The 21,741-nt window shown below is 46.4% G+C and overlaps 3 protein-coding genes across 4 annotated transcripts; all 3 read right to left on the bottom strand.

Annotated features, from left to right (window-relative positions):
* Nucleotides 1-7,381: 7,381 nt before the first annotated feature.
* On the bottom strand, nucleotides 7,382-9,325 carry tcap (titin-cap (telethonin)). Its single transcript, XM_037475202.2, has 2 exons — nucleotides 9,009-9,325; nucleotides 7,382-8,722 (listed from the first exon to the last, which is right to left on the bottom strand). The coding sequence occupies exons 1-2, from the start codon at nucleotides 9,158-9,160 to the stop codon at nucleotides 8,332-8,334; spliced, it is 543 nt and encodes a 180-aa protein (XP_037331099.2). The 5' UTR covers nucleotides 9,161-9,325; the 3' UTR covers nucleotides 7,382-8,331.
* A 1,685-nt stretch (nucleotides 9,326-11,010) lies between these two features.
* On the bottom strand, nucleotides 11,011-14,579 carry mreg (melanoregulin). Its single transcript, XM_037476998.2, has 6 exons — nucleotides 13,552-14,579; nucleotides 13,140-13,394; nucleotides 12,860-13,022; nucleotides 12,516-12,606; nucleotides 12,266-12,429; nucleotides 11,011-11,864 (listed from the first exon to the last, which is right to left on the bottom strand). The coding sequence occupies exons 2-6, from the start codon at nucleotides 13,223-13,225 to the stop codon at nucleotides 11,676-11,678; spliced, it is 693 nt and encodes a 230-aa protein (XP_037332895.1). The 5' UTR covers nucleotides 13,226-13,394; nucleotides 13,552-14,579; the 3' UTR covers nucleotides 11,011-11,675.
* Nucleotides 14,580-14,719: 140 nt separating this feature from the next.
* On the bottom strand, nucleotides 14,720-21,703 carry stard3 (StAR related lipid transfer domain containing 3). Of its 2 annotated transcripts, none has more exons than XM_037476996.2 (15): nucleotides 21,413-21,703; nucleotides 20,146-20,388; nucleotides 19,978-20,055; nucleotides 19,696-19,773; nucleotides 19,544-19,597; nucleotides 19,184-19,301; nucleotides 19,002-19,103; nucleotides 18,823-18,878; nucleotides 18,645-18,737; nucleotides 18,189-18,251; nucleotides 17,511-17,606; nucleotides 17,333-17,412; nucleotides 17,099-17,203; nucleotides 16,895-16,988; nucleotides 14,720-16,369 (listed from the first exon to the last, which is right to left on the bottom strand). In XM_037476996.2, the coding sequence occupies exons 2-15, from the start codon at nucleotides 20,356-20,358 to the stop codon at nucleotides 16,238-16,240; spliced, it is 1,362 nt and encodes a 453-aa protein (XP_037332893.2). In that variant the 5' UTR covers nucleotides 20,359-20,388; nucleotides 21,413-21,703; the 3' UTR covers nucleotides 14,720-16,237. The 2 variants fall into 2 exon arrangements, with proteins under 2 accessions (XP_037332893.2, XP_037332894.2); XM_037476997.2 differs by lacking the exon at nucleotides 21,413-21,703 and adding an exon at nucleotides 21,084-21,368.
* Nucleotides 21,704-21,741: the final 38 nt, after the last annotated feature.

Here is a 21,741-nt window from a genome sequence, read left to right as displayed (position 1 = left end):
CACCCGCAGGGTGGGAGCTAATGCTTTCAAAATATTCAATGTGCATTTCCCTAATGGCTGCGTGCTCTTACGGGACGGCGGGTGTCTCATCTTACAGGTTCCTGCTGAAGATCACTTCCACGGACCATGAACTGGCCCACCGTGGTGCAACATCATTGCAAATCCTTCCGATACGCCGCCTTCGACCATTTACATTTTAACGGGCCGCACGCGAGATAATTGGTGCCAGTGTCTAATTAGTTGATTGGGTATTAATAAACTCGGGACTGTGCATGTGTTAATTGGCTCGAGTTGGTGGTAGGCGCCATACAAAGCTTGCCCACAGCCGAGGGAGGAAGTGGTGGGAGGCGTCTGTCAGTCAGCACCCTTCCTCGGGGAGAGGAGAGAAAGAAGAGCCCGAGTGGAGATGTATTCAAAGCCTCATCTCACATTGCTCATCCTTGTTGTCATTATGTCATTCAAACACGGCGGGACGTTGCTACTCCAGACCTCTGCTTCCCCACAAGGGTCAAGCTGACATTGGATGCCTCCTGATGGGATGAAATAAAGCTTTTCTGACTGTCAAGTTGTTTTCCGATCAGAGATGTACTAATCACCTGCTGGAGGGGGTCACTCAGAGCTGTAAACTAAATATAAATCCACTTACATTCACTGCACTGCAAGTAAAATTGATTGTACTCTTTGCTGACATTATCTAAACAAACCTTTGGCTACGTCCACGCACTCACACACACGCACACACACACACACACACACACACACACACACACACACACACACACTGCTACCAACACATGAAGTAAAGGCTGCAGGGTGGTGTTGCCATAGGAACGGAGAAAGGTAATGGCCATGTTCTTGAGCTGATGTCGCAGGTGGTGAAGGGCAAAAGAGGGGAGAGGGGGAGGGTCGGAGGGTGGGGTGGGGGTGGGGGGGGATTACGGACTAATGATAACAGCTTCAACTTGAAACCTGCCATCTAACGGTCACCATCGCTGCAAATGATGACGGCGGCGACTGTGACACCAGCGTGTAGTGGAGAGGATAACATCGGAGTGGGTTCTAGGCAACAGTGATGCCATGCAATTTGCTTTTAGTGCCTTCGGTGGAACATCGAGTTAATGCAGTTACTGCTGTTGGCTTTGATGCAGAGAGACCTGCTGGGCACCCCAGGGGTATAAATAAATGATCCCTAATCAACCCTTAATCCAACACTGATGACCATTTGTGTGAGTGTGTGTGTGTGTGTGTGTGTGGGATTAAATATTACTGAGATGAGCAAATAATTTAATAATACCTCAGGAGCCTGTGCCTTTGGCCAGCTGTTTAAGTGCCAGAAAGCTTCATGGTCTAATTTATATTTTACATGTGTCATATACACGTGTCCTAATACCAAACTGTATATACAATTTCCGTGGCCTTGGATGAGAATTTTATACAGAAAACCTGACCTTAATTTTATAATTGCATGCATTTGTATAGGTTGAATTATATTAGGTACTTAACCTTGGCCCACTTCAACATAAAGCACTGCTTCATATTAATACACCAACAACTGGAAAAGTCCACTCAGTGGAGTAAGGCCATATAGAAACAATACCTCATTTCATCATTTCATCATCAAATGGCCATAAAATGGCCATGACATGAAAGATGATAAATTATGATCTTCACGCATCATTCAGCCCAAGTTCATGTTGTTTAGGTTGTCCATGTATTTATACTTTTTGATTTTATCTGAACATATTCACAAGTCGTGGATTGCATTTGTGTGTTGGTGTGCAGGAAGTACGCCCCTCTCTTTTCTTTTTGTTCCAATTAAAAAAAAAAGAAAAAGAAATCTGTTATTCCAAAAGAGTTGTTGTGAGGTGCGTGCGTGGGCTACACTGGATAGCATGATGAGAATTATCTTTCAGCCACTCTGCCAATTAAACATAATTTATTAGTTTCCTCATCTCTCACAGAGTTGGTCATCACCTGCTGCTGCGGCTGTTCCTTTCTCCCTCTTCCTCCCACTCGTCCTCCTCTTTAGGCGATGGATACTTCCCTTTGTGTCACTTTACCCACACGCTGACAGGGGCTTTTAAAAATAGAGACGATCCACCCAGATTACAGCCTTTTAATTACAGAGCTGTAGATGCGATGGGGGTGTAGAGGCCCGTTCGACTGACAGGGGGTGCGGAGGGGTGAGGAGGGAGGGAGAGTCGGATGGCACAGGGGTACAGAAAATGCAAACTGTCTTCCAATCAGGGTTCGCCGCAGCTCTCAGGCTGTAGCCGGGTATTTCACATGGATCGCTGGCTGTTTTGCATTCCGAGCACCCCGCGTTCCCGAGCTTCCCGTTTCTCAGATATTATTACCGGGAAATCACCTGGAAGATTGGAGGCAATCGGCTCTTGTTCACGGAGGAATCGCAGTGGTGATGCTGGTTGTGCGGTGACTACACCCAGTCCGGTTCTTGGGCACGTTTAGGGCCAGGTTCCTCTCCTCTGGTCACTCTAGCTGGACGTGGCCATGTTAGTTCATATCTCCAGTGCCATGTTTGAAGCTCTAGACTTAGGTATTTCAACTTTTTTTAATGATCTTGAAAATGAAAGTTATTCATAAATGGATGTCCTGGATACTACTGAGCTTCGACCGTTGCCATGGTAATCACCATCCAAATAGCAAGTATTTGAATCCATCCGTTTTTTGTTTTTTCCCCCCAAGATCGTCTGTTCATTATCCAAAATCACAGAAGGAAATAAGAAAAAATGTATCTTATATTATTAATTATATTAAGTTATTGAAAAATGCTGTCGTGCGAGTTTGTGCTTCGACACCAGGCATCAATTGAAAGTGTCAACTACCTTTTTATTATTCATGTGGTCTTAGGATCTATTTATTTACTTATATTTACTGTTGCTATACCTCTATGAATGCTATATAAGGGCGTCTACTCTAAACACAATTGTCTGTATAGGCAGCATATGAATATTTTATTATGTAACTGAGCCACATGCCATAATGTCAGCGGAACCATCTCTTGTTTACGTGCTTTCAAACTAAATTAAAAGCACTATTTAAACATGCCTCAATTCACAATTTGCATGACGTGTTAGTGGTGAAGAATAAAACACTTTAATTGACAGACACATAAATCCACTAAAAGGAATGAGCTCAAATTAGCATTATATTATATTACACTTGTTTGTTGATTATATCTTTATTTATATTCTGATTAAGTAAAGTTTAACCTCATTTAAACGATAAGTATCTAGAACACCTATAAGCTTACATGTACATTTGTAGAACATTTTTTACTTTCAATTGATGATGAGTGTAATGAAAACTATTTCCTTCCACTGTGATTCACTCTTTGAATTACAAAAGAAAGTTCAGAGTGGGTGGATTCATTTTTAGACAATGAATTATAGTTTTAGTTCTTTGAGTTACCAGCTGCTCGGATGTTGGCTTCCAAAGCGAGGTTAAATACACAAACAGCCTGTGTGCACGCTGCTGGTCAAAGTATTAGCGTGTGTGTGTTTTGTGGGTTTAAAGACGTGTGCAGACCACCACAGCAACTTGCTACTGTGTTTCTCTGCATCTTATCGGGTCAGAACTACATACAGAGGATTGAGTCAAGTCAATATCTCCCTCATGGCACGGGCAGAAGATGTTTAACCTCACTTTGAGTCATTTGAGTTTGAGCTTTATTATTATTCAATTCTGTGGTTAATAGACAGCTGAAGCTGTTTTTCTCAGCAACAACAAACATGCAAATTTATTTATGGCTCAAACACAAAAACCCATCCCAGGGCCCTTGAATCATAACACAATCATTCACACAATGACAAGAAGAAATGTTTTTAATATTGTTTCCACAGTGGAAGATATTCCTTTGATTTCCTCTCCCCCCCCCTTCCAGTGGACTTGAGCTTCGCCTCCTGGATAGATGGGTTTTATTCTCAGCCGACGTGCCTCCAGGCGGAGAGCCTCATTACAGACCCATCTCTCCTCCGGCAGCCCGCCACTACTGTGCAGCGGCTCCCAGCGACCACGGAGCCTCCTGCCGCTGCTGCGTCCATTAGGCCCGGTGTTTCGTGTCACCTGACACACCAACTAGGTCTCGGGCTTTCACACTCAGGCGCTGTCATATTATCCGCTTCATAGCAAACACCGAGATGCATTATTTATGGGCTACTGCATAAAGATTTGCGTGTGAGAGTGTGTGTTCAATTGTGTGATACGGAGGGTTTGGGGACTTCTTGAAGGATGATTCAGTTATTGGAAGCAAAGTTGCGTAAGTCAGTTGAATTGAGTTTAATAATCTAAAGGTTAAAAGTCTTTAAGAATGAGTATAACGCTGTTAAAAACTGACAGCTGCCTAAATCCAGCTACTGTGGTTGTTAACTCCGGTAGTTAAAGAAATCATGAGCCGTTACTTTGAGCTGATATTATTCATGATCTATTGGGAGCGGAACAGAGGAACTTAACTTGGTAACTTGAGTAAATATTGTTTTTTACAACCGGCCGTTATGGCTTGATATCATCATGTTTATTAGCCCTTTAAAACAAGTTAACTGCCGTTGTCAAAAGCACAGCTGCCACGTTTATCCTTGGCTGTTTAATGAGGTGCAGCCAACCACTAATCACTTTACATTTTTAAATACGTGGACAGATCATGGAAGGTGACAATACTGACAGTTTAGAGGATACAGTCACAAGGGCCAGGGTTTATCCATCTTTTGAACGAGTCACATGTTTGTTGCATGAATGGTCCTCATACTGACAGCAGCTCACAGTATTGTCGCTATATTATTCATGAGGTTGACAATATCGCAGAGTATGGCGAGTTGCATCATTGAGATGACAAACAACTGGTGGGAAGATATATCATTTATATTTTTCCCATTTTTTATTTATAAGCATTTTTTAAATGACAGTGACTCGGGTCAGAAAGTGCAAAATCATCTTGGTGGGCGAGTCGCTGCCGAACAAATTGCAATCATCGTTTGTCACAATGTGGATTAATCGACTTGCCCCCCCCCCCGGGGGGAGAGGACAGAGTAGCAGGCTGATGAAATAACATTGGACAATCAGAGGACAGTCAGATATGGTGTTGATTGGGCTTTGTGTGGAATATTCTCAATATGTAAACCCCGATGGTCCAGAACGCCCAGATGCACCAAGTTGGTCGTGAACAACGTTGCCGGGTTGGATGTTCCATCCTTTGGGCTCTGAGGTGGGTACCAGGCCTGTATTGCTGTCCGTTCAGCGCATCGTTTAATTAAAATGTCATTAAAAGTGTTGACTTTTTTTAATGGAAAGAAAAAAATTCAACAAATCCATTAATTCCGTAAAATGGACATTTAATCCTTTCAATCCACAAACAATGGTTGGTCTAATTACAGCATCCCACATTTCCAAAATTTCTCCCGAGCTCACAAGATACCTTCATATACGATAAGGTCTTATGTTTGCAGAAATCCATTGTGAGTTGCATACAAATGTTTGGCTCTTAAAATAAGTATCTAACCCCTATTTGTTGAATGGAAAATTATGGACATAAAAAAACCGGACTCTTTGTTGGATAAATTGCCATGATATTTTTTTTATTTTTTGTGACTAAATAATTCACCGGCCATTAGCACCACACACACGGTATCAATATTGTGCCATTTGTTAGTTTCCCCACACTTGGAAAGTGGAGCACTTAAAACCAACGGCGCACCGACACCCGGTCGATAGCCAATTAACACGGGCTGCTGCTGTGATGTCACAAGGCCCCGCACAGCCGGGAGACGAGAGAGGCGCCAACAAGAGGCTTTGCTGTCATTTTGATGAGAAGTGTACTGATTGGGGATGCTGCTTGGGACGATAAGGCCAGACAAATATCATCATTTCACATTTATGTTTGCCATTTGTTATTGGATACTATTGAATTGGGTGTTTATTGATTTGCAATAGATGAAACAGCCAAATTCATAAAATATTGTGCTCTGTTAATGCAATTTATACTTTACATTTTATTAAAACCTACATTACGTAGATTATCCACCAGGGAGCAGCAGCAGATGTTTACTGGGATGGCAAAGAGATCACAAGCAACACTTATTTCTGTACGGATGAGCATCCAGAGTGACTCTGCACGCCATAGTGTTGATTATATTCCATGGCAACGTATGACATAGCAGGAGTGTGACAACACATAGGATCTATTTCTGTGCCACACTGTGTGACCTCGTCTTTAAATACACTGTGCGGAGAAGGATCACAGGGAACTACACTCAATCTCTGCAGGTGACAACTGTAAAAGCAAATATACTTTATTAAGTGCCGTAACAATAGTGTCATTCACGCATTAAATTGAACAACTTGAACCTTTTTTTTTGGAAAAGGTATCAAAGCGTTTTTCATGATGTAAAGGTGTTGACATCATGTACAGTTTTAAGCGTTGCGTTCACCAGCTTGCACTAACAGATGCTCAATGGCACACGGCAGCCAGCCGTGCATTTGAGGCGTTTGAGGCATCAGAGGCAGAGGAAAAAAACTCCCATGTCAACGTACAAAGTTTTGCCGTGGTGGAACATTAAACATCTCAGTTCCTGGATTTTTGGGCACCCACTGAACATTCGGAGTTGAAACTGTATCGTGCTGTGACAGCGAAAGGGAGCACAGGATTTCAGAAGCCGCCTGGGAGGATATCATTATCCAAATAGGGTGTGAAGGCTGAAGCACACCCAGATCTCTGATAGAACACTGGGATTAAGAGCTCAAACGGGAGGGACGTGGCGACGTGGCTGCCTCTCCACTGTCTCCTGGGTGATGCCGATGTTTGCCCATGCTATTAATATCAAACCACCCCGCGTTTCCATCCGAGAGACACAAGTGAGAGCGACACGACAGAGACGGAGAGAGAGAGTGTCCGTCAGGAGGAGTAAATGAGACACATCGGAGGAGGAATTAGATCAAAGAAGGGCCACAAATGACAGAAGTTATAATCGCTACATTAGATCGAGCACGTAATGAAGCAAATGAAGAGGAGTGGGTGCACTGCATTAAGTAAACCACCGCCCACCAACAGGGGAACGCCTCTGTGTTGGAAACAAACACAGGTGGTGGAACATAATAGATAAATGAGGGCTGTAAAGGGGGCAAGTGGGGATTGTTCAGAGGGAGGAGGTCATTCTCACAGTGTGTGTGTGTGTGTGTGTGTGTCCAATTTACGGTTGACGGACGCACAGCTATTTATCCCAGCGCAGGTGGCATCGTCTCAGCTCCTAAAATGCTGTTTAGTTATTATTTTATATGTTATTATCATATTTTCTTTATTCATTTATATTCACCGTTAGATAGAAAGACAAAATGTTCATTTTGTATCCAAAATTAAACAGTGACAGGAGAGCAGGGCAGTTCATCTTTTATTCAAAAATATAAATATCTATGTAAAATCTTTCAACACGATTACACACATTTGAAATTTGTTCACAAAACAAATCTTAGCTTATAAAGGATCTCTTCTTCTATTAGACATAAAGCTTATGCAATACATATATATATATATATATATATATATTAGCTGCACTTGAATAACAAGGCGGATAACTTAATACACAAGGTCATTAGTTTCCGTCCTCTTGATTAGAGATGTCAGCACACACACACACACACACACACACACACACATTATGTACAACCGCTGTGTCTGATCATGCCAGAGCATTCTGTACTCTCAAAGATCAGAGACTCCCATCAAGGTACTTTTTCCAACAAGCCCTCCCCCTTTGGCTCTCTCCCTCTTTCCATCTGCGTCATCACATCCCATCGCCACCACCTACTATCCTTCGGCCTGATAACGGCAGGAGGACTTTTCATTTACAAGCATTGTTGGCTCTCTTCATCGCAAAATAAATTCCCCACAGCGAAGTGAAGGTGTAGTCGGGTTTGTAGTGATAGTAATGGTGATGTGGGGAGAGCGGCTGGGCAGCTCGGGTAGAGATCGACCCGGGACACGGCTTCTCTCCCTCACAACGCCTCCACTTCAACATTTCTAATACCACTGACCACCAAATGCTCCCCCCCCCCCCCCCGACCAATAGTGCGCTCGCCAACATACACAAGCAGTGCTAGAGACCTACTACTTAAGGTTTCTGATGAATGTCACTGGAGATACATCTATTTATATCTTTCCATGCTCTTTCCTGACACACACACACACACACACACACACACACACACACACACACACACACACACACACACACACACACACACACACACACACACACACAGCTCAATGACGAATCTTTCCCAACTGTCACCCAACTCGTCTCTCCTTTCTCTTTCGGCTTTTCACCCTCTCTGGGCCTCCTGAGACACGGAGCGCCCCAGGTCTCGGGGCCCTCTGAAGAACTCCATGAGTTTGGGCTTGACCGGGGGGAGGTCTCTGGTGATCTCGTCCACGCTCTTCTTGTTGGGGCAGGCGCCGTCCGGGGTGAGGAAGGGCGGCAGGTCCTCCCCCGCGTGCGGGGCTCCGCGCCCAAGCCTGACGCCCAGCTCTGCCGGGGTGAAGATGGGTAAGGGGAGAGTTTTTCTCTTTGGCAGCAGCTGGTGCTCCCTCACGCCTCGCTCCACTGTGCCCACTCTGAAGACGCCGGAGGGACAGGTCTGTTTCAGCGAACGGGCCTGCCACTGGCGGGACAGGGTCTCCCTGCGAGAGTCGTCGTTGGCGTTCACCGTCTGCCTGCGGGGGGGGGGGGCAATCGGAGAAAGGTCGTTAGAAACTGTGTAGAAACAGCCACTGCACCACCTCAACTATCTTCCAACATGGTGAACCGTATCACCAATAAAGGAGATGAGCAGGTAGAAGTGCATCCACCCACCCTGATGATGGTGACGACGATTCGTGATCATGTGTTTCATGTAGTTGGCAGAACTAGATTGGTTTACCCTTCCACTCATGGTGACAGACACCCCACTGGGGGGGGGGGGGATGTTTCTCTCGTGGAAGGCTTTGTGTGAGCTCTCACCTGTCCTGCGGTCGCGCGTCGAGGCTGACGCTGTGCCAGTCGGCGCTGTAGCTCTCTCCGTGAGCCTTGTTTTCTTCCTGTACGCTGCAGGTCAGCTCAGCCCTCACCACCACGCCGTTGCTCTTCTCCACGACGCTACACAATGGCATCATGTCTGCCGCGGGGAAGGATCTGTCTGGGATTCGACACCTTCGAGTCGATCTCGTCGATAAGTCTCCAGGTGCGATGTTGTTGTCTCCGCGATAAGGGTCGTTTGTTCCGGGGGGGGCGGGGAACGGGGATGCTCCAGCTGGCCGTGCGTGTCTCCTGGCTCCCACTGTTTCTCTCCCTTGTCTGGGCTCGGGTCCGTCCTTTTATAGACGTTCTGTTGCTATTCGTGCTTCGTGCTGTCACTCTACAATCAGTCCGCACGGACATCCGACACCGAGCACGCTGTGTCTCGTTCCCCTGAGAGCTGGAAGCCCACATTTTGAGGAAGGAGATATGCAACTTGTGGGTGAAGATCTCCTTGTTCTCAAACCAAGGGGCCACTCTTCACACACTTTCCTCTTCAGCTGACACACACCAGGTTGAGCGGACTCTTAACAAGGGTTTGGTGTTATGCACACGAAGCAGCAAGTGACGCGGCATCGATGGGGAAAGGTGACAAAGGTGCAGCTGTTTTTCCACACATGGAGCGTGATTCAAGCAGTGGGTGAAATATTTATGCATCAGAAACAACAGCTCTGTCACCTGGAGGGAAAAAAGGTGGAAAGCGTGACAACTTCACGACCGTGACTTGTCACATCCTGCTAACTTTTAAAAATCATAATGAAGTTTTTCCCAACAGCTGTGCCTTGTGACAACATCAAACCCCCCCCCCCCCCCCCCGATGAAACGCCATCGCACTGCGCGCTCCGTCCCGGTGATTCATTACCTCAGTGACTGAGCGCCACGCGCGCCATAATCACCTCAGGTTACAGACTGTGGAGCGCACAGACGCACACAAACACACAAACCTGTGACAGTTGTCTGCTGGTGTGAAGTTACTACTGGTCCCCGACTCTGACTCATTCATCCGCATCCAGTAGTGATGCCATCAGACACACACACACACACACACACACACACACACACACACACACACACGCACACAACATATAAGGACCCCACTGACAAGATCAATCACACAGTCTTTCACATGTGTGTCAGTTATGACAATAATTCAAGCCTAAATGAAGGGCACTCATTTTCACCTATTTGTGGCGTATCGGATGTAACAATTAAAGGCTATTTTTCCCCCCCCCTACTTGTTAAGTAGTTGAACACTCAGCAGGGTGACACGCTACATTCTTCCCCCCCCCCCCAGTGTGAGAGAAAGGAAAGAGCAAGAGCTCCGTCGGCATGTCTGTGGCCCCTTGGGGTGAGTCACGCTATGCTGCTGAAGCCGAGGCCGAAGGAGGGTCAGTTCGTCCTCATCGCTTCCCGCAAACGCATCAGGCCACAGCGGGAAGGACGCCGTGTTCCGCAAGGGGGGGGGGGGGGGGGGGTGAGAGGGATAAGGGGTTAACGAGGCACGGGGTCGGTCAGGAGTCGGAACATGAGGCAAGATGTGGTGAAACTGATGAGTAAGTCACATTGCGCATCATGCCAGAAGTATACATGAATAAAGAATAAAGAGTCCCACACAGCTCTGCAGTTACAAGGACCTGAGGTCACAATCTTCAACAAGACACTGCTTCATACTGGCACCTCAGAGTCAAGCGTGTGTCTGTGTGAGAGCGCGTGGCAGCAGGCCTTCAGGGGGGGGGGGGGGGGGGGGGGCAGGAGTGGAGGCGTGTGCCCCGCTGAGGAAAGGCCGAGTGAGGGCTCACGGGGTCGGACTGAGGACCCCACTGCTCTCTGGCCACAGTTTGCGTCAAACCACCGCTTGGGTTTCAGAGGGTTATGCAAACTATTTGTGTGGAAGCTGGCAGCGCTTCACAGAACATGCATCCTACCAAGGGGACACTCCACAGGCTTTGGACTGGAGCTTTATTTCATTTTCACAAACAAGCTTAGAAATCGTTCACGTTTTCAGTAAATTCCCGGAGAGGAAAAGACACCCGTCACACTTCACCTGAAAGTCACTCAGTCACATACACCACCTTTCGAGAGTTCAGCATTCTGTACTCATTGCATTGCATACGGATTTCATAAAGCCACATTTTCAGACTTACTACATGGTCCAAAGTATTTTTTTTTAATAGAATCACATATTCTTGTGAGAAAGAATCTGACATGCTGGACTATTCATTCAGTGCCATTAAGGATCACGTGATTAAATGATGGAACATCGCTACCCTGAAGGTTCACAACAGCTGAACAATGAACACACTCAGAACACTTGATACAACTCGGTGGTCGACAGCAGACCCAAAGAAAAAAAAAAAAGATGCCACTATAAGATTTACCAAAACATATTTGCAAGGCCATTGTATGACGTGGACCAGAAAAAAAACAGAATAGCTCTCGGATGGAGAAAGCAAAAAATGTTGAGCCTAAAACCTCCAACAAGCAGCGACAGGGACCGGAGGAGAAGAGCTAGGCATTTCTGTCCTGCAGGTCTCCAGGGCGGATGACTACTGCCCCCTGCCTTGTGTCCCTTATTACTGCAGAAGCAGGTCTTAAAGGTCTGTCACTCAAGTTTCAATCGTCCCTCTCACTCTCTTCCTCTTCTTCGGTGGCTCTTCCGTTCAAGGCCTCCACCCTGGCCAACAGCAGTGGCAGGTTTATGGCCAGGCCCGGCGCCTCCTCGTCAGAGTCCTCCTTTGGAGGGTAGAAGCGCTTCGCTTTTGCCAAAAAATCTTCAGCTATGTCAAGATACAGGAGGCGGTCCTGCGAGGAGGGAGGAGAAGAAGAAGAAGAAGAAGAAGAAGAGGTTTAGACAGTTGAGATGAATGTGTTTATGGACGTCCTCCACTGGCTGTGACCTCAACCAGAATGTGGATTCTTTATTATTTTGACTTGATCTAAACATTAACTGTAACTGCACATAGCTAATCCAAAAATCAATAACATTTTTAGGCAGCTGAGATAAGACGAGCTTTAGAGACACAAAGCTCGATGGATTTTTTTAGGGGGGGGGGGAAGAGATTCAAAGGTTAAACAGAAGGACTCCTGGACCCCGGGGGGCCACGGGACGGAATATAAACCCTCCCACATTTTAGCGCATGGTCAGGATCAGCGACACGCCTCCCACCACCCGAGGGTGCTTTCTTTCTCCATTCAAAGGTCACCAGGATGAGCAGGTATCTCTCCGGCGGAGGCTCTCTGCTGTAGAAGAGGGACGTCTCGGTGTGGAGCGTCTGAAGCAGCTGGCGTGCTGCCGGGGCGTTGCGCATGCCGTCCAGCGAGGCGCCGGCGGTCACCGCCAGCAGAGAGTCGGCCTCCGCCATGAAGCCTGGGGGGGGGGGAGGAAAGCCACTTCGGGTTACTGTGTATGAAGACAAGACATATCTGACCCCGTCCTCCTCTCTCCAGCATTACCCAAGTTCTCCAGGAGTATCTTCCATTTGTCCCGGACTTCCCGCCGCGTGTCTCTCATGGCCTCGATGTCGACGCTTAGTCGGCGATAGCCCTGAGCGGGAAAAATAACTTAGGATCATAATCCTAATCGTTTGAACTAAATGGAGCTTTTAGGTGACTCATCATTTCACGCGTTTGCACCGTTCGGACTCTTTTGCAGCTCAATGAATAGATTTTTAGCATCAGCGAGAGTCACCCGGCGTTCTTTCTTTCTACGGTTAAAGTATTTAACGGTTTTGTTTCTCATATTAAGCCCATGTGAAACGGGGCCTTCCCCCCCCCCCCCCCCCGTCCGCCTCACGCACCGTGGACCCCATGCGGGTCTTGTTCCTGGCCTGCAGCAGGCTGTAGAGCACCCGGTCGTCCGGCCTCTCCGAGTGGCTGCGGTCGCCCGGCTCGCTCCACAGGTTGGTCTCCTCGTCGCGACGCTTCTGGACCTCCTGGTTGAAGAACTCCAACGGGTCCTGGCTGTGTGGTCGGCCAATACACAAGCACGGTTATCAAACTAGAGAACACATTTTTGGGTGACTTTCCCACTGTATTCCACAAAGGCCAGAAGGGTCATTAATATTGAAGTCTTCTTACGGTACTAAAGGCTGCTTTTCATCATCGTCGCCGTCGTCGTCCGCGGCGCAGCAGCAGCAGCAGAACCTCCTGAAGACCGAACCCATCTGGAGGTGGTGGGTTGGGGCGTGATCTCGGGGCGGTTGATGATTAACTGATCGCAGACCCACCTCCCTGGTTCATCAAGCAACAGTCGCGGGGCCAATTCCAGCGGTGGGTCCTGATGTGCATGAAGCCCAAAACACCTGCGTCCCAGTGGATGCTTTTTTTCACAACCTATGTTTAAGAAAAAAGAAAGACAGTAAAGTAATAAAAGGCAGCTGTAAAAAAAAAAAGCATGTGGTCCACTCAGAGGAACATTAGATTAGAGCATCAGAGCCCGAAGTTAAAAAAAGTAACAAAAAACAAAAGGTCAAGGATCTCCAGAGCCGACCTGCTTCTCATTCTCCCGATCCGAGGGCCCAGCCGCGGCTCCACGTCCAGCCGAGTGCTTCAGATCATCGGGCGGAGACGCTGAGGCAGATGGCAGCCGTAGGACTGGTGCACCTCCTCAGCCTCACATGGAGAACAATGAGACACACAAGCTTACAGAGCCACAGCCTCAAGAAGACAGTCACAACAGAATCATGTGAGCGGCTCCATGTCCCGTCCTAAGCATTGCGCCCCGAGGACAACACAACAGTGGGTCTGATTACACACTCGGTGCTTAATATACTACGGCTCCATTTGTTTAAAGATTATTCAACGGCCTGGTCATATGGTCACTGTACAAATAGGATTAAAAGAGAATAGTTAAAAGGAATGCTTTTAATTACTGGAGATTTCAAATGGCTTCATGCCCTCTCATTTTCATTAAGTCTGCATCGTGAACTTGTTTCCCAGGGAAACCTATTAAATAAACCACTTCTATTTGAAATGAGCGATTCAGATTGCTGAAACCAAGAACAAACACTAAATGACGTTGTACTACCTGACAGTGAGACAAAGAGTTCATATTTACCAGCAGCAAAACTGAATGAGAACATGATAATCATATTAAAGGCTTCAATAATCAACTCCAACACTATTATTCTGCATTCTCTCTTTCCCACAGTGTCCCACTATCACCAGATGAATAGTTGTAATAAAGTATTTTACATTGCATTTCAAACTTATTCACGTAAATTGAGTTGTGAGTACTTCTTACAACACTGTAAGTTGACATTGCAGACAGTCGCTGCCGTGTAATCCGCCTCTACATCGGTTTGCTCTCATCAAAGTGAGTTTTGACCTTTAGTGCAAGTTGGATCATTAAAGGTTCAGATTCAGATTTAGCTTCCCATTGAACTTCATCTAGTTCTTTACAAATGACGATGTTATTATTTTTAAAAAAGCGCCACTTGAATGATGTGGTCCCATGAACTCCGTTTGCGAGACGAGACACATTCTGCATCACTTGCTGTAATTGATTCACAATGAGGGAACAAATATTTAATCAGATAGCTCACATCTATACAGACGCACTAATTAGATACAGAGAATGAAAATAGATGAAGCTAAACGGTCCATATCGACAATTTGGTGTGTCTGGAAGTCAAATTAGACCAGAAGCTGCAACGCTGGTAAGTTGATAGATTTTATTAGACATAAGACACTGGTTAAGACTTAAAAAAATGGTGATCAGTATTCCTGTGATGGCTTTAAATTAACATGTTTGATGAATAATCTATACTCATTTTAAGTGTAAAAAGTTTTTAGAAAAATGAGAAAGGAAACCAGTACTCTATGCAGGCTTCATAGACATACAGTACAGTGTGAAGGTATTAAGCATTGATTCAACATTATGAAATACACGTAAAGCAAAAGAAAAGGCTGACCTGTAATGTCACATGGTGATAAAGGCACCAAATTGTTGATAACATAAATTTCATTTAAAATTCTCTAAGGAAAGTACGTCGCTCAAATGACTCCCATCAAATTTACAGTTCAATCTCAAAAGCAACTTGTTTTGGACTGAAATAACAACAACATCGTCGTTCACAAATCCCTGGGTTTACTAAGTGAAACGCGTCAAGGCCGTGTTGGGACTTGGGTGTGCTGAAGGACCACATCCCGGTCAAAACCTCACAGTCACACCCGTGAACCCCGGAAGAACAAGTCTGCTGCAGCGCTGTGGGGGAGAAATAACGTGCAGCCGCCCCCAGGTTTACAGCCGCTCCACGACCTAAAGGTTCATCGGTACTTTCGTGATCATGAGACAGGCGGACTATCTGTAATCCTCTTAAAAAAAAAAAGAAGTTCCCTCCTCGACAGGGCCGAACTTCAGGGCCCGAGGGGAGTAGATCTCAAATCACATGACTAACTTTTGATGATGAATAACAAAGCCGGCTGTTTCACCATAAGGCCTCAAGGTCATCAGCACCAAACAGAACAAGGAATGCACCGACCTACGCAGTGAAGCCCCGTCTCCACTGGTCTCGTTTGGGAGTTTGAGAATTCCTTCACCACACGCAGTAAGTAACCGCTTCCTCCCTGGCTGCTCCCAGGCTGCCTAACGCAGGGGACCATGTGGGTCGGTGGTAATTGGGCCCTCCCCCATCTATCACTGTGTAGTGAAGGAGAATGAAGTGTGGGAATAATAGAATGGAGTCAAAACATACACAGTAAATCATCCAAACAATAAACTAAAGCAAAACAAAATTGATGGCGAACAAGTTGTGCAGTAGGTTAAGGCCCAGAGAGACGGCGGCTTCTGGCCGGATGCCCAAACAGGGAGAACCGCTGACACCCCCTCCCTGTTTTTCTGGTTTCATTAAAGTCCTCCCAGCCACATGATGACGGTCAGATTCAGGAAGTTCTGATTGAGCGGCGAGGGAAACAATGTGAAACAATTACAAGTCCTCACGACAACACGGGTGTACACTCAATTAAAAAAAACAAAAAAAAACATAACTACAAACGGCGAGGCCTTTGCCTTTGAAATCTGAAAAAAAAAAAGTTTGAGCGGTCACATGTCCCTTGTCTCACGTCTCCTGTCGCATCGCTTTGGCGGAGGGCACCGCTACGCCCGTTTTATTGAGGTCCACTTGGGAGTGAACGGCATCGCCCACCTGTCCCGGAATCAGCTGGACTCCTGTGCTTTAAGGGTGGTGGTGGTGGTGGTGGTGGTGGGGAGAAGGCCGCAGATCGGCGATACGTTGGCGTAAATGGGACATGAATTCAAACATGGTGGCGGCCAGACTCTGATGGATGAGGTAGCGAGGCAGTCGGCCCTGTGGAGACACAGTGGGAGCATTAACACAGTGGGTTTTCAATGGGGTTCGAGTCGGGTGAGTTACTGTTTAAAGTCATGCATTTCTTTTAATTCCAGGTTTCATTTTTAATCATCAACTACCCTACACAGCCTTTGGAATAATACTTTTTACTTTCTATTCTACTCAATAAATAAATGCAATTAAAGTGATAACGATTTAGAACTCAAGTCCATTGTCGTTGCGTTACTTAAATTATTTCAGTTTGTCACATTTTCATCAGCTGTTCAGCAGCTCACAGATCACATTCGTCTTAGTGTGCACTACGACGCTGATGTCCGCACTTCCCTTTGATAGAACTGTGTTACTAGCTTATTGTATAATTACTAATCAAGTCATGATTTAAGCTCCTATTTGTTCTCATCTCATTTGATTTTCTGCATCCTGTTATTTTGTGCTGCAACCACAGCAACAAGCCCTCCCGCTACATTCAGACAGTTTGACTTCAAAGGAAAACAAAGTAGATTTCTAAGTACATCTCCTCACCTTCAAGTCTGTGTTCAGGACCCAGATGAAGGTGCAGACCGACGGGTTACTGCTGGATTTGAGGACCACGAATCCTCCCGGACCGTTTTCTCCCCTGAGGCCGACGACAAAAAATAAAAAAGGTAAAAGGAGGAGAAAAAGACCCGGTAGAAAACGGACAAACACAACTGCCCTTTTTGTCCTAATTGATGGCCACGCTCTGACCTGACGTAGCGCCCGACGGGGGGCTTGGCGTCATGGTCGGTTGCCATGCCAGCAGAGAGGTAACAGTCTCGTTTGCGCTCCACTCGACGAACGTTAACAAAGTCCCTGAAAGCAGAGGAAAAAAAAAAAAAAAAAATCGATCAATCAATTCACTTCCTTTCAGAGTAGCGAGATAAAAAGGCCAGAATGGAGACGGTCCAGGAAGCAGCTACAGACTGAAGGCGGCGGATGTACCTCGCGGAGACAACTCCGCCTGCTGCGCCGGATGAGACATCGTACGATACCAGAGTGTTGTCATCGACCCGCTGAAGGATCTGAGGAAAAGGGCAGAAGAGCCCTGTTAACACTCACAGCACAATTACACAATAAAAAAAAAAAAAAAAAAAAGATGCGAGTGAAAACACGTTGTCACCTGGCAGCCGGAGACCGTTTTGTTCCACTGGACCATCTTCTCTGGTTGCAGAATCACCTCTTGATACACAAGCTCAGCAGAACACTGCATGAAGGCCTGCACCGAGACAATAACGCACACACACACACACACACACACACACACACAAATAGTTTCAAAATGCCCCGTTGCTAACTGATTTTACAGTTGGATCTTTCTCCCAATTACATGTTAATTATTCTCATGTAACTTCTTATGAGAATGTGAGCCACGAGCCCCTGCAGCCTTTCGGAGCTGAATAGCAAGCTGCTGTTCCGGCTACGGTAACCAAACAGAGGGATCGTCTGTGTATTTATGCGTTTTTATAGTTTCTATCGCTTGGCAACATTTTTAGAGTCAACACGCTGTTCTAGGTAATACATTTAAAAAAATAAACAGAACAGTAATTTAAACTCAGCTGTCTAGAAGAGGAATAAATATGAAGTTGTGTTGGTTGTGACTGGGCTTGTTCATCATTTGCAGTAATAAACTCACATGTCAGAGTGGCACAAGTTAAAGAACTGCTAGTGGGCTGCCGTGACTAAACATGAAAAACCAGCACAGTGTTTGGAGTCTAAATACGAGTCATTGGAATCACTCGTGGATCAAGTCTCTCAGTGAGACACCTTTTCACAATGCGTACACAAAGGGTGGACGTACCTTCAGAATAAAAGTCTTTCCATGGAAGGGGATCTCCAGAGTGTAGACAGAGTCTCCCATGTCCTGACACAGAAGAAATGCAGTTAGTATCGGGATGATTTCTCTTTCATTTCAGTGTAAGAAAACCAACTGGAAAACAATGTTTCAGGGGTGAAATATAAACATACTTTTTTTTTTCAATTTAAAATACCACATGCCATTTTCAACGGCACATTTTGGTAATTCTATTGGTCCACCTATACACATGTGCAATGTGCTAACATACATGTACAAGAATAGAAACACTTTGTCTCCACTGGATGACAGACAGACAAAGCAGCGCGTCAGCAGCTTCTGTCATTTAGGGTTGTGTGTGTGTGTGTGTGTGTGTGTGTGTGTGTGTGTGTGACCAAAGGGGAAGAGGAGCCACTTCTCCATCGGAAAGGCCCATTTGCTGAAGTAAAATCCAACACTCACATTGTTTTTTTCAAACTTCCAGTTGTCCTCCTGGGCCAGGATCTGTTCCACCACGGACATGGCCTCTCGACCCTGACTCACGTACTCCTTGTCCTGCAGCGAGAATGACGGGAGGAAAACAAGAAAACGGTCAGTGGCGATCAGGTGTACGCGGTCCCCTCGGGGCTCATTCAGGTACCTGTGACGTGACAGCTCTGCGTCCAAGACCCTCCTCATCCAGGTCCTCCTCAGAGCCTGCAGACACGAGGACAAAAACACCAATTGAGGTTCAAAAGTCACTAGATTTGGAAAAGACGTAGCCCACAGAATGGGAAACACAGAGCCCGTGCGACTGTACGGAGACGAGGAGAACGTCACCTGCGACGGACTCCGGGGGGGAGTAAAACTGTCCGTCCGAAAGCGCTCGGGGGTAGATCATCGGGGCTCGTTCACAGGACGCGCTCACCGCCGCCAGGTAGGCTGGCGTCGAAGGAGAGGAGAATTTTTATTTTATTTTTTATAAAAGGAGTAAGATATTTTGGTGGAGACGTGCCCCTCACCTCTCTCATCGTCGGCCTCCTGGGGGAGCACCTTGAAGTCAAGGAACCAGGTCTCCAGCCAGGCCACCACAAAGGAAGTGATGGGTATCACATAGCCAAAGACATTCTGGGAGAGGAGCTGCGAGGAGACAGAAACAATGTCATCCTCCCGCTGCATGCGAGAGAGTTCATGACGGTTCATTTCACCATAGTTGGATATTAAAAAAAAGGAAGCAGTGCTTTAGGAATGCCTGTGATCCTCCATGTCGATCATTGGAGTCATAAAGCAGCTCATTGTCCACAGCATTTATTACTGGCACGATCTGATATGCCTGCAGCACGGCCATAGCTACACCACTGTGCGCGGAGGGCGACACTCACGCTAGATACGATGACCTTGACCACGAGGAAGACGCTGGTCACCAGAGTGGTAACCTGAGGACGAGGAAGGAGGATTTGTTTTTTTATTCCACATCCACACCCGCCATTGACAGACATGACATTGTTTCATCGGTGTGTGATTTCTGACTTACCGCAATAACCCACCAATGCTTCAACCGAAATGCAGCGTAAGCCACTTGTAGACACAGGAAACGAAACAAGGCAAGCAACTGAGCAGGAACAGAAAGAGCAACGACTTCAGACATGTGGCGTTATCGCGTGGTTCAGACGTGCGTTGGACGTACGCTAACATTTGCTCCCTTTTATGTCAACAAATGCAGACCAACCTCGAAAGGTCAAACTATTTATCCGTCTGTATAAAAATGATCAGCCTACGAAGCATTATCGGTATCTGCTGGCGTTAGGCCACTTACGAGGATGTCAAAGAAGGACGACTTGTAGTTATACAGCACCACCTCATTCTTCAAACTGTCCCAAATTGAGCTGGAGATCTGCAGGAGAACAGAGCAGCGTCTTCACCAGAGCGTCACCCATGACCGGGACAAAAAAACACGCGTAGAACACCCGGGATGCAGACTCACATTCAGCTCAATTATCCACAGGAGGGAGATGAAGAGCAGGTCGAACGTCACAAAGAGACAGAAGGTTCGCCGGACGTCCGAGATGGCCTTGCGCTCCGCGGGGGGTATCAGCAGGTACGGGGAAGGCAGGGACAGAGACGTAGAGTAGGAAGTGTTCAGGGAGGCGATGGCGGGGAGGCTGCCCCCGAGCTCCCTGAAGCCTCCACCTGGCATTCCTCCAGTCAGACAGGAAACTCCCCCCCGCTGAAAGGGAGACAAAGCTATTCTGGACCAACCCCAAAACAGGAGACACATGGATCTACTCTACTATCAAAAACACTGACATTCTAAATCATTCCATCCAATACGGAAGTCTTGATCCGTCTTGTCTTCATCAACATCTTGATGAGAAAGTTGGATTTCTAAACCATGTTGTAGTAGAGAATGGTTCATGCCGCATGTATTTTGATAGTCTTGCTTGTATTAGTCTGGACCTTGTGTGTGTCTGAATCATTTTTAAAAAGCGTAAATAAATATGTGGATATATGTATTCTGCTCGTGCTGATCCCTGGTTAATTTAAAAGACGTTCCTGAGGTCAGCACGGGACTGTTGATCAGCATATAGTCCAAGCAGCGTGCACCTAGTCATCGGATTTTTTGGGGGAAATCAATGTGTGCAACAGGACGACGGGGGTCCACACAGAGAATCAGTCGATGCGGAATGAGTTTCAAAGTCTGTTGAACTATTTTCTGCTCAACTAACTTGATGTAAACAAACATCACGGGGCGATACATGGAACGGCGTTTGCATGGGACATCTTCAAAACTGTATCGTTCAGATTAACACCACATTTTGTTTGTGTGGTTTTACATCACCCCCCCCCCCCCCCCCAAAAAAAAAAATAAAACAAACAAACGGCACTTCAGTATCTGTCAGAGAAGCTAACACGCTAACTTACCCCTGTCAACCAGCGTTAACGTCAAGGCGACACGGGCGCAGGACGGTGACCCGGGTCGCTGGTTCACTCTTGTAAACAAACCCTGGTCAACCCGCAGTGCGCTAGCTAGCTAGCTAGCTAACGAGCACCTGACGTAGGCTCCCACCGTTAGCTTAGCTTAGCATCACGTCACAACAACTTGCGTCAAAGTTAAGTCACACCATGATATCGCACACGCACGTCACGTCTCAAGCTAACAGCTACAGAGAACAAAGCTACGGAGCGAGGACCTGGCGTCCACGTCGACCCGCATCATTTCGTTAAAAACAATATAGCGTTATTAAACTTACTTGATTTACCGCATCATCGTCGCTTAACGTTACCAGTCTTCCGGACTGACCCTTCAGAGATGAAATGTAGAGAAGAGATGGTTCACTCCTTCGTTTCAACAAGCCAACAAAATCACTTGCAAAACTGTATCTGTCTGTGCTGAATACAATATGGGGAAATAAAATCCAACACAATATAAAAGTAGAAGAGTTACACGGAGCCAGGTTTCCTTAACCAACCCAAAGGTACCGCTTGGTAGCAATAAAATCTGTGCTGACCATTAACTTGCCAGAGAGTAAAGTCAGACATAATAAATACTGGACACGAACTACAATTTCCGGTTAGAACA

The sequence above is a fragment of the Pungitius pungitius genome, chromosome 12 (assembly GCF_949316345.1).
Source record: "Pungitius pungitius chromosome 12, fPunPun2.1, whole genome shotgun sequence".
Taxonomy (NCBI): domain Eukaryota; kingdom Metazoa; phylum Chordata; class Actinopteri; order Perciformes; family Gasterosteidae; genus Pungitius; species Pungitius pungitius.
This window is presented reverse-complemented; position numbering and strand designations above follow the sequence as displayed.